Genomic DNA, 11,946 nt, shown 5'->3' on the forward strand with positions numbered 1-11,946 from the left:
TCTTCCTACTTGTGTGCCTGGCTGTCTCATTGGATACCAGGACTTGTGCATTTTACCTTGTTGGAGGCTCACCACACACACACACACACACACACACACACGCGCGCGCGCGCGCGTGCGTGCGCCAAAAAAGAATAGGGTTATGAAGTTACTTATTAGTATATATTAATTGTAGAAAGAGGTTTTATTATGACATTCCAATACATGCATATAATAGGCTTTGACCAAAGGAATAGGCTTTGTAGAAGAAACTCCTATGGCAAGCCCCATGAGCACAGTCAGTAACAGAATTCATTTTCAAAGAGGAGACTTAACTCGTTCAAGGGACCTGATCCACCGAATCCTGTCTTGTCCTCTTTTACCTGCAGGGAGCAGAGCGGAAAATCAGGGATGAAGAACGAAAGCAAAGCAAGAGAAAAGGCAAGTGTACTGACCTGCTGCGGGGAATGCCTGGCCATGGGGGTCCCACCAGCTGCATTCTGGTCCCTGCAGAACGTGGCTGGACACAGCAAAGACCATTGTGGTTGGTCTGCTGCCATGTGGCACCAGTATTGCTGCCTTGGCCAGCTTCTGCAGATGAGGGCCGGTTTGCCTGCAGAGCCGCAGGGCGGTACCTTGGGCTGTCCCAAGCTCAGGCTTTTTCAGCTGTCTTTTGGGGCTCAGGGGCTGGGTCCTGAGAAGTGCCACACTGTCCCCATGAGCTGACTGAAGCCAGAGCTGTCCAAATTTGTAAAAATAGTGGCAACAACCCTAAGAATTAAGGCTGTCTTAATTCCCAGTGAACGTTGTCTTATGTAGAATGTAACAGTTGGAAAATCCATAAGGATCCTATTTGGACATTTCCCCAGAAAAGTCTTTTTTCTCTTACTGTATGTGAATCAGTTCTCTCACTGGCATCAAAGTGCTGCCTCCAAGCACTGCTTGAAAACAGCTAATGGAACAACAGCTCATTACAAAGGGCCAGGTGATGAGGGAAGAGGACTCCACGTGAATGAATTCCAAGTAGCACACTTACTCTTAAATGTGGTGTTGAGTCTCTTACTGTGCTCTGAATTCAACTGTAAACTATTTCATGACAACAGTGAAGGTGGAATGACGTCCAGATTGTGTTCACACAATGACGGGTTAGTCCTATCAGATGAAAACTACATGTACTTTGCCTCTGCTCCAAATCTGTGCATCTCAGATATTTATTTATGTAATTACTGTATGTCATGCAAATCTATTTGCATTGATCCAGATAAGGTGTTCAGCTATTTCATTATAAATATGTGCAACAAATAAATCCCTATGAATTTTAAGAAAAATGTCCCATGGCCTGCTTCCAGCTTCTAACTATGACCTGTTGACGCTGGCTTCCTTTTCCTCCCCAGTTTCTGACGTTAAAGTGCCACTGCTTCCCTCACACAAGCGAACAGACATCACGGTGTTCAAGCCCTTCCTCGATCTCGACACTCAGCCTGTGCTCTTTATTCCTGACGTGCACTTTGCCAACCTGCAGCGGGGCAGCCATGTAGGTAACCAGTCTCCTCGGGGAGGTGGCAAAGCAGGGCAAAAATAAACTCTTTGTTTTTTTTTTTTTTTTTTTCTGGTTTTTCGAGTTAAGGTCTCACCCCAGCCTGCGCTGACCTAGAATTTACCATGCAGACTCAGGATGGCCTTGAACTCAGGGCCATCCTTCTCCCTCTGCCTTCCAAGTGCTGGGATTTAAGGTGTGTGCCACCACACCTGGCATTTGGTATTTAGTTAGGACAAAGAGGAGCTAGACTTCAGTGAACCTTGACCAGTTAGTCAGATCTCTGGAGCATTCAGTCATGATGCCCCCAAAACCAAAGGTGAGGTTAATTCAGAGACAACAGTGCCAGGCATGTCAGCTTAGTTTCATTATTCTTCCATGTCTTAGCTCACTGAAAGGTGTCTAGAGTAGCAACATAATTGGAGTATGAACCTCTTATCTTGTGAATTCAGCTTGGGTGATACATACATCTCTCAGAGACCATCTGAAGACCCTTCACATGGTCCCAGTTGCTGAATCATCAGTGGCATGTGCTCCTGGGTTTTAGAAACTCAAACAAAATTTAACTAATAGTCATACCCTGCTTTGTGGTAAAAAGTTTACCAGAGACAGGAGCTGTGTAGAGTAGGACTGACTTTTTAAGCTGAGCTTGGATAAATACTACAAAGACAGTCTCCTTGCTCTTAGCCATGTTTGTAAGGATTGATGATTTTCAGAGTTCTTGAGGTGAACCATTGCCAGCCAATACAATTATTGTTTATTTATTTGAGAGAGAGAAATATTCAGGGGGAGAGTGCAAACAAACTCCAGATGCATGTCCCCCCTTGTGCATCTGGCTTACTGGGTCTTTGGGCTTTGCAGGAAAGTGCCTTAACCACTAAGCCTTAACCACTAATAGGGTCTTATAGTAAATAGTTAGGCTTTTTGGTTCATATATCTCTGTTGTGCTATTCAGCTCTGCCATTCTGAAGCAGAATCAGCCTTAGGCTAATGAATGAGTGGGGCTTCCCTTCATGACATACAGTAATTACATAAGCACTTTATTTTTATATACATATATATATTTGAGAGAAATATACACATATGTATTTGTACACGTATGTATTTGTGTATGTGTGTGTGTGTGTGTGTGTGTATATATATATATATATATATATATATATATATAGAGAGAGAGAGAGAGAGAGAGAGAGAGAGAGAGAGAGAGAGAGAGGGGGAGGATATGAATGAATGAATACGGGTATGCCAGGGCCTCCAGCCACTGCAAATGAACTCCAGATGCACATGCCACCTTGTGCATTTGGCTTTATGTGGGTCCTGGGGAATCAAACCTGGATCTTTCGGCTTTACTAGCAAGCACTTTAAATGCTAAGCCACCTCTCCAGCTCTGTATAAGCACTTTCAGCAGGTCTGGCCTATACACCATAGTACACCATCCCCAAATTCAAAACAGCTGTAAAAATCTGGGCATTGAAAGATAAGGATATAGATTGTATATCTCAGAAAAAAGGATTTGGTGTTAGATTGGTCACTTAAAATTATTCCTAGCCTGACATGGTGGCCCACATCTTTGATCCAGCACTTGGGAAGCAGAGGTAGGAGGATCACTGTCAGTTTGAGGCTAGCCTGTGATTTCAGAGTAAGTTTTATGTCAGCCTGGGCTTGGGTGAGACCCTGCCTCAAACAAACAACAACATTATTTTAGAGATTATTCATGATCTGAAATATTTGGAACCTCTGTCTGAAAAGCATCTGTGTTTTTGATCATAGGTTCTTTCCATTGCCTCAGAAGAGTTGGAGGGTGAAGGGTAAGGATTTATATTTGGTTTTTCTTTAATCTCATTTTATTTTGAAATCATCTCAAACTTAGCGAAAAAAACTACAGAAACAGAAATTGCAGAAAAGAAATCATTTTCCCCTGAGCTATTTAAGTGTAAGTTTCACAATCTAGGTGGTGGCACCTATCCATTCCCCAGCTATGGGAGAGCTAAGGCAGGAAGATCACAAGTTTGAGGCCAGCCTGGGCTTCACAGCAAGTTCCAGGCCAGGGCTATTCAACAAGACCTCTTTTCCTCTTTTCTTTCTATTTCATTTTTTTGGGGGGTGGGGTGAGATGTGGTATAGTGTGTGTATGTATAGTATATACAAGTGTATGTGTGTGCACAGATGTGCCAGAGAAAACACCCGGTGCCCTCCTCTATAACTCTTCCACTTTTGTTTCCTTAAGACAGAGTCTGTCACTGAACCCCACCCAACCCTCACTCCACAGGCCTAGGGTTACAGGTGCTTGTGGCCCTGTCCACCTTTTTTGGGAAAAAAAAAATTATTTATCTATTTGCAAGAAGGGGGGAGGGAGAGAGGGCAAATGGGTGTGCCAGGGCCTCCACCACTGCAAATGCACTTCATATGCTTGCACCACTCTGTGTATCTGGCTTTACATGTGCGCTAGGGGAATCAAATCGAACCTTAGCAAGTGTCTTAACCACTGAACCATCTCTCCAAGCCCCGTCCAGATTTTTATATGGGTACTGGGAATTGAATTCAGGTTCTCATGCTTGTGTGGCAAGATCTCATACCCACTGAGCCATTTCCCCAGCCCTGTAGATCCTTTTTCAAAAAACAAAGAGAATGCCAGGCATGATGGTGCATGCATTTCCAGCACTCAAGAGGCAGAGATAGGAAGATTGCTGTGAGTTCTAGGCTACCCTGAGACTACATAGTGAATTCCAGGGCAGCCTGGGCTTGAGTGAGACCCTACTTTGAAAAACCAAAAAAAAAAAAAAAAAGAGTCAATTGCAGACCCCAAGCCCCATCATTCCCGAGTACTTGGATATATGGTTCTTCTAAATAAGGGCATCTCCAAACATCACCAGAGTCTGGATGTTCACACTGATCCCGTAATGCTTATGCTCACTTCCAGTTTTGCTGGTTGTCCCAATAACATCTTTTACATAAAACAGGGTTCAGTTCAGACCTTCGTGCCATGGTTGCCATGCCTCTTTGCCTTTGGTCTGGAACAGCCTGGCCTTTGACTTTCCTGATGGAGCCTTTCAGAAGGTTACAAGCTGGTTGTGTGGTGAGGGCCCTCATTTCAGGCGTCCTCCCCTTGGCCTTGGGCTCTGCTTACCTGGTCCTCAGTGTTCCCTGTGACCGCTGCTCGAGCTTCTCTGCTGGGTGGGATTTCTTCCTTGTGTAGAAAGTGCTCTGGGGGAAGATACATTCCGTAAATGCCTCACTCACGGCCACACTTCACATTTATTCACTGACTTATTTATATCAACATGGAACTCAGTTTCCCATTTTAAGCTGTAATCCATCACTGCCACTCACGTGGGCTCACAGATGCCCCAGAGCAGGCATGGGACAGGCCTCCAAGTTGGCCCCTGGTCCTTTCGCCTGGCCCCTGACCTTGGAGCCCTGCCTTCCACTCGGAGGCTAGTGTTTGCCCTTCTAGCTACAGAAGCAGCTTCTTGTGCTGGAAACCCCTGATGGAGGAGTGTTTGGAACCTAGGCTGGTACCCTGGGTGTGCAGGGACACAGTGGTTGCCCTCTAGGCTCTGTGCCTGGCAGACATCTGCTGGGCAGAGGGATTGTTACAGTCTCTCCAGCCTGTGCAGATCCCAGCCCAGGCTGTCCTTCCTGATAGCAAGCTTACAGGGCTGAATTTTGAAGAAGGGGAAAGTTCTGCTTTGGTGTTTTAAATATTTTTTCTTGATACAGAAGTGCATGTTGATGGAGAACGTTGGTGTGAATGCCATCCTCAGCCTGTCCTTTCCCTCATTTCTGTTTGCTCGTTTTTGAGTCAAGGTTTCATGTATCCTACGTTGGCTTCAAACTTGTGATGGGTGATCTTGAACTTCTGATCCTCCTACCTCCTGGGTTCTAAGTGTGCACTGCCGTGCGTGGTTTTATGTGGGGCTGGGGATCAGACCCAGTAGAGCACTCGACTAACTGAACTGCATCCCCAGCTGGTGTGGTTTCTTTTTTTGACACTGGGTCTTACTCTAGCCATGCTGGTCTAGGACTCACTAAGCAGCCCAGGCTGGCTTCGAACTCAGCTCATTCTGCATCAGCCTCCCAAGTACTAGAATTATAGACCCAAGCCTCCAAGCCCATCTGTTTTGTTTTTGTTGTGGCGTGCTTTTGTCTTCCCTCATGCCCCAGTCCTCACCCGTGGTTACAGCTGTGCCTTCTCGCTGCTGGCCAGGCCTGTGCCGCTCATCCGCTCAGGGTTGTCGGGCATGGGTCCTACGGCTCCTTTACTAGGTCCCTGTTAAGAGGTACAACCTGAGGTGTACAGATGCTTTAAGGCCCGCTCCCTGATCCCGAGATGATTGTCCTACTCAAAGCCATGCACTCACTTTCTTCCTTTTCAGTTATTTGTGTGCTTGCTTACCTTATCACCCCTCCCTGTTGGATTGTCTAGAACGTGTGCCTTTGATCGCAGTTGCTCAGATCATGCACTTTGCCGGGTGTGGTGGTGCACGCCTTTAGTTCCAACACTTAGGAGGCAGAGGTAGGAGGATCACCATGAGTTCAGGGCCACCCTGAGACTACATAGTGAATTCCAGGTCAGCCTGGGCTAGAGGGAGACCCTACCTAGGAAAAACAAAAAAACAACCAACCAACCAACAACAACAACAACAAAAAGAAACCCGCAGAAGCAGATCATGTACTTTTTTATTCTCATTGTCCTTGTCCACCCTCCCCTTTTATTTCCGTGGACACGAGCATGTTAAACCCTTCAGAAGCGATGCTGTGATTATCCTCCAAGTCCTCTCTTCACCTGTCCTACTTGTAGGCCTGGAGTCTCCTACAGTATAGACCACACACTTTGGCTATGGCAGTCTATGTCATAGAGCTTGCAAAGATTCCCTCTTACCTGTGACATAAAATATGTGGCTCCCTAATGGTAAAGGACGGAGCCCTTCCTCTGTGTGTCTTTTGGGGAATGTTTTGTCAGCAGGCCTGGCCTGTGTTTTCTTGGTCACTGTTTCTCACTGTTTTGAGTGTCTCTTCTTTTATTTCCATATCTCCTCTAAAAATTTTTCCTGGAAAGCAGCCTATGTCCCAGGGAGGCAGCTGGGTTAGTAGTTAGTAGAGCAGTGATGATGGATGTCCACAGGTGACTAGAATGGCCTACTGTTACCATAGTCAAGAGCCTGGGCTCAGTCAGATATTTGCTCTTGGCCTCAGACTTGTCAGCCACAAAGCAAGGAAGCTGGACCAGATCAAGAGTGAAAGCTACTGTGGGTCTAAAATCCACTGGTACACACTAAGCATCCTTCTTCTAAGCATGTGGTTGATTGAAATTGAAGTTGTTAACTGCATGTTTTGGATCACCCACAGGTCTGCCTTGAAAAGGGGGCCATTTGGAACAGAAGATGACTTTGTTGTTCCACCTCCTGCGAAGCTTGCCCGGATAGAAGAACCAAAGAGAGGTGTGTTGGTTTCTGTTGACCCATGGGCACTTTACATCAGCACTGAGCTCTATTGGTGAGCACCATACGGTGCATGACGCTGGCTTGTCCAGCTTTTCACTTCCTCTAGTATCCCTCTGTCAGCCTGACACACTGCCAGAACATGAGCTACTGCAGGTTCAGGGGACACTCAGGACATGGGTGATGGTGCGTGTTGTCCTTAATGGGAATGTGTCTGGTTATCTTAACCCACACCCATGACCTGTTGTCACGTTTTGCTCACGTGAATGAACTGTTTCCTTTCTTTTTCCTCCTTGCTCTTGGCTGGGAACTAGTGCTGCTCTATGTTCGCAAGGAATCGGAAGAGGTCTTCGATGCCCTGATGCTCAAGACCCCGACTTTGAAGGGCTTGATGGAGGCGGTGAGTAGAGCATATGCAGCAGTTTAGAACCTGAAGGCAGCACTCCACAGCTTCCCACTGGAGTCCTTCGTCACAGCGTACAGACCCGTGCTCTGCTGATACCGTGACCCTTTTCTCAGACGTTCTTTGTGTATGCTTATTGCACATTTGGTTAGCCTCGGGCCATCCTCTCTTGTCTGCAGGTATGACTTGTCCACACAGGTCAGACCTCTTGTGCCTGGCCTCAAAGGTGGGTCATTCCTGCAGATGGGTTCCACCTAATTGAATGAACCTGTGATGGCCTGTGGGATAGTTTAACTTTTATGTTCTCGGTGAAGGGAATATGTGTAGCAAATCACTTAGAGGCTGACCGAAGTTACTTTGAATCAAGCCAAACCTTAAAATCATAAAATGGTGGCTCAGTTGGGCCTGGTGGCACCCACACCTATGAGCTCATCACACTAGCGGTTAAAGCGAGAAGATTGAGAACTTGAGACCCACCTAGACTATGCAGTCAGCCCAGTTCAAAACCAAACCAACACGACAGTCACTCCTTGGTCTGCCTTTGCTGCTCATCTTTGCTGAACTGTGCAAGATCTTCTCAGATCGTACCTGAGAAAATGCAGAGGTGTGACCAGTGATAACCAGAAATCCTTCTTATAGGAGCCAGTAGAGGGCTGTGGTCAGCTGAACTAGTGTCCCTTCTGGGATGCCAGAAGGAAGGATGCGCAGAAGGAAATGTGCAGTGCCAGTTCTCCTTTCTGCTCAGCCTCTGCCGCATTCTAGAGTAAGCCCTTGTCCTGCTACTTCTGACCTCAGGTCCTTAAGACTGTGGAAATCTTTGATCTCAGAGTGGTGCGTATTCAGACTGGCAGCATCCCTCGGCTCCTCTGACAACTGCATGCAGCACACTGTATGCCCAGTGTGACCTGTAACTCGCCATGTAGCTCAGCTGGCCTCAAACTCGAGGTTCTCCTGTCTTGCAGTTGTGCCCTACCACATCCAGCTTAACAAATCAGACAAGGGGTCTGCTTTGGGTGAGTTGCCATTGTAGGCACTCGGAGTTAGCAGGGTGAGTGAGCGAGTGTCACATGGAGTATACTACCCAAGTAGGAAGGCAGTCAATTAAGAAATTCACATGTAAATTTTCAGCTGCAGAAAGTGCAAGGAAAGTGCATAGAATAAGTGAGGGGACAGGTAGCCTCTGCCATCTCTTAGTATGTCCTTTTGTGTTTGGGTTGGTGTCAATTCAGTGATCTCCTAGCCTGAGCATCCTGAGTGCTGGGATTACAGGTGTGCCCACCATGCCCAGCTTCACCAGTTTCTTAGGTACCATGTAAACTCATGAAATGGGAGAGAAGAGTGTGGAAAAGTTGAAGAATCACTGTATTCATGTGACTTGTTCATAGCTCTCAAGGAATGAATGCATGTCATGTGTCAAACCCATAGCATGTAAAGTGCAGAGTATGAACGTGGGCTTGAGTGAGTGAGTAATGCGATAGCAACATTGGTTCCTTGGCATAACAACACCAGGACTGGACAATGGGGAAACCTAAAACTGCTCTGTGAAAATAAAGCCTATTAATTTCATTTCAAAAATCAAGATCATAGAATTCACTCCCATTATCCTAGTTATAGGCATCTGTCTTTTTTTAAATCAGTTGGCTTATGGGAAAATAGCAAGAACCTGTGGTTCCAGCTTCATTTAAAAGTTCCACCTCCCCCAGGGTATAGGCTGTCTCACTCATCTCTGTGTGTGCACCTTGTGAACACACAGGGGGCTAAGGCAAGGGGAGTGCAAGCTTGAGGGCAGCTTGAGCTACATAGCAAGACGTTGGCTTTGAAAAAATAAAGGAGCTGGGTGTGGTGGTGCACACCTTCATCCCAGCACTGGGGAGGCAAAGGTAGGAGGATTGCCTTGAGTTGAGGCCACCCTGAGACTACAGACTGAATTCCAGGTCACTCTGGGCTACAGTGAGACCCTACCTTGAAAAACAAAAACAAAAAATAAAGATAAAGGAGAAACACAAAGTTGAGTGACTGTACGGCATGTGTATATGGTTATATGTTTTTAAAGCCTTGGAAACATTTTAAATTATCTTTCTCTATTCTTTTAGATCTCTGACAAGTATGATGTCCCCCATGACAAGATTGGGAAAATATTCAAGAAGTGCAAGAAAGGGTGAGCAGGGATGGACACTTGGCGTGCCTCTGACGAGAGACTCCCTCCGTAGAGACCCATGTGCACTGACGTGCAGTGTAGGAGCAGCCACGGAGACGCCCGTGCTGCAGTGTGGGGTTTCTGCGCTCTTCTCTTTTTGAGTCAGAGTTGCATTCCCCTCTGTGCCTAGGCTGGCCTTAAATTCACAGCAGTGTTCCTGTCTTAGCCTCTGGAGTGCTAGCCAGCACACCTGGCTTGCTTTTCCTTACTAAATGATTTACTTTAAATTGATCTTCCTTCAAGGATTTTTTTTTTTTCAAGAAAAGTTTGTATTTGCTTTTCTTCCACATGGCAGCCTTGAAGTGGCTTCATATTCCAGGATGCATGACAGAATTGCCTAAGAATATCATAAACAGCTCTACTATTTATGCAGTGCCTGTCCTAAGACAGGTGCTGTGCAGGGCACGGGCCACTTATCTGATTGCCACACGGGCTTCCTGAGATGGGTCTTACTATTTGCGGTTTACAAATGAGGCATCTGAGGCTGAGATAGTGGGAAAGGCTTGTCCAAGATCACATGCTTGGTTGTCACGAGTGGTGGTGGAGCCATGTTTGAAACCGGTTTGACTAACTAAAGGCCTTGCTTCCTTGGTATTTGAGCACTTAAGCCTGGATTGTATTTTCAAGGCATTTCACACTGCATCTCTGTCCAGAAATGAATATGTTAGTTCTGTTTTTCTTTTTTTTTTTTTTTTAAGTATTTTTTTGTTCATTTTTTATTTATTTGAGAGCGACAGACACAGGGAGAAAGACAGATAGAGGGAGAGAGAGAGAATGGGCGTGCCAGGGCTTCCAGCCTTTGCAAACGAACTCCAGACGCGTGCGCCCCCTTGTGCATCTGGCTAACGTGGGACCTGGGGAACTGAGCCTCGAACCGGGGTCCTTAGGCTTCACAGGCAAGCGCTTAACCACTAAGCCATCTCTCCAGCCCTAGTTCTGTTTTTCTTCAGTGCCTGTGCCATCTAGCATTCATAGCAGATTATATAGTATAAGACCTTTTGTTCTACTTTTTGTTGTTGTTTTTGAGGTAGGGTCTCACTCTAGCCAAGGCTGACCTGGAATTCACTCTGTAGTCTCAGGGTGGCCTTGAACTCACGGTGGTCCTCCTACCTCTGCCTCCCCGAGTGCTGGGAATAAAGACATGCACCACCGCGCCCTCTGGTCTTTTGTTCTACTTAACCAAGTCTGAATTGGGATATTCTGGCTAAATTTAGAAGGGTTAAGCTTAAGTAGTGTGTTCATACTTTAAAGATTAACTTGTCAGGGAGGTTAATTGGTCAGGGGGCTGTGGCTACAAGTCATGAAAATGAGTTTTGTCCATAGATTTCTCAAGTTGAATCAGCGAGTGTTCTGTAGTTTTGCTCACAGATTGGGCGGGGGGTGGGCTGTACCTGGAGAGGTGAACCTCTTCCTCGTGGGTCACAGCTAGAGAGTGCAGAGATAATAAGTAAACACAAGTCTCACTACAGAGCAAGGCAGAGGAGTGGAGACTAACCTCATGTCTCCTTCCCTAGGATCCTGGTGAACATGGATGACAACATTGTGAAGCATTATTCTAATGAAGACACCTTCCAGCTACAGATTGAAGAAGCTGGTGGATCATACAAGCTCACCCTGACTGAGATCTAAGACATGGGGCCCCGGCCCCAGCTCCCCTTGGAAGTGGGAGTCCAACAGCGGTGTTCCTTGTTCTGTAGATCTTACTATTTGGCCAGCAGATGGACTCGGGCACCCACCTACAGACACAGTGACTGTCAGAGAAGGAATCCTTTCACATTGGAGATGGAACTGCATTTAATGTATCACATTGGTGTTTTCGCATGACAGAAATCATGTATCATGGTGTTTGAATTTCTGATATACTTATATATAATATATATTATATATATAATATGTCTATATTTTATATATATACACTTATATATAAGTATATATGTCTAGGAAACTAAAAGTGAGAAGTCTGTACCAGGGTTTAGCAGACTCTGGGAACCTTTAGGGTATCTGCTACCTTATTTATCAAAATCTCGGGGAGCTCTGCCTGTGTCCACAGTAGCAGTGGGCTGTCACTTGTGGAAATCAGGAAGGCGGAGGCTTGGCTTTAAGGATTTTGTGTTCATGCCTGACCTCAGTGTAACTCCAACTGCCTTGGGGAGTGCGCCCAGCCCCTGAGCTCTCTCCCTCCACCTCTCATCCTCCAATCATGTTTACTAAATAGGGCATGTTACCAGAACCTTCCTTTGCAACTTCCTTGGACATATCAACAGCCTTTCTTATGAAGAACTTAAGTGGGTTACAGTGTGAAACTAGTTAGTTAAGTTAAAGCTGCCTTGTATATAAGTGCAATATCTTTTTGAAGGTCTGTCTGTAAATGTGTATATAAATGTCTGAT

The 11,946-nt window shown here is 45.9% G+C and overlaps 1 protein-coding gene across 1 annotated transcript in view; it reads left to right on the plus strand.

Moving 5' to 3' along the window:
• Grhl1 (grainyhead like transcription factor 1) overlaps positions 1-11,407 on the plus strand; it is a 66,098-nt gene extending 54,691 nt beyond the window's left edge. The window contains exons 10-16 of the mRNA XM_045149363.1: positions 369-420; positions 1,374-1,513; positions 3,287-3,324; positions 6,866-6,957; positions 7,272-7,357; positions 9,454-9,518; positions 11,072-11,407. Of these exons, the coding sequence (XP_045005298.1) occupies positions 369-420; positions 1,374-1,513; positions 3,287-3,324; positions 6,866-6,957; positions 7,272-7,357; positions 9,454-9,518; positions 11,072-11,186 (588 nt within the window). The 3' untranslated portion in view covers positions 11,187-11,407. The remainder of the gene's footprint in view (positions 1-368; positions 421-1,373; positions 1,514-3,286; positions 3,325-6,865; positions 6,958-7,271; positions 7,358-9,453; positions 9,519-11,071) is intronic.
• The last annotated feature ends 539 nt before the right edge of the window (positions 11,408-11,946 follow it).

This window comes from Jaculus jaculus, chromosome 5, assembly GCF_020740685.1.
Source record: "Jaculus jaculus isolate mJacJac1 chromosome 5, mJacJac1.mat.Y.cur, whole genome shotgun sequence".
Classification (NCBI taxonomy): domain Eukaryota; kingdom Metazoa; phylum Chordata; class Mammalia; order Rodentia; family Dipodidae; genus Jaculus; species Jaculus jaculus.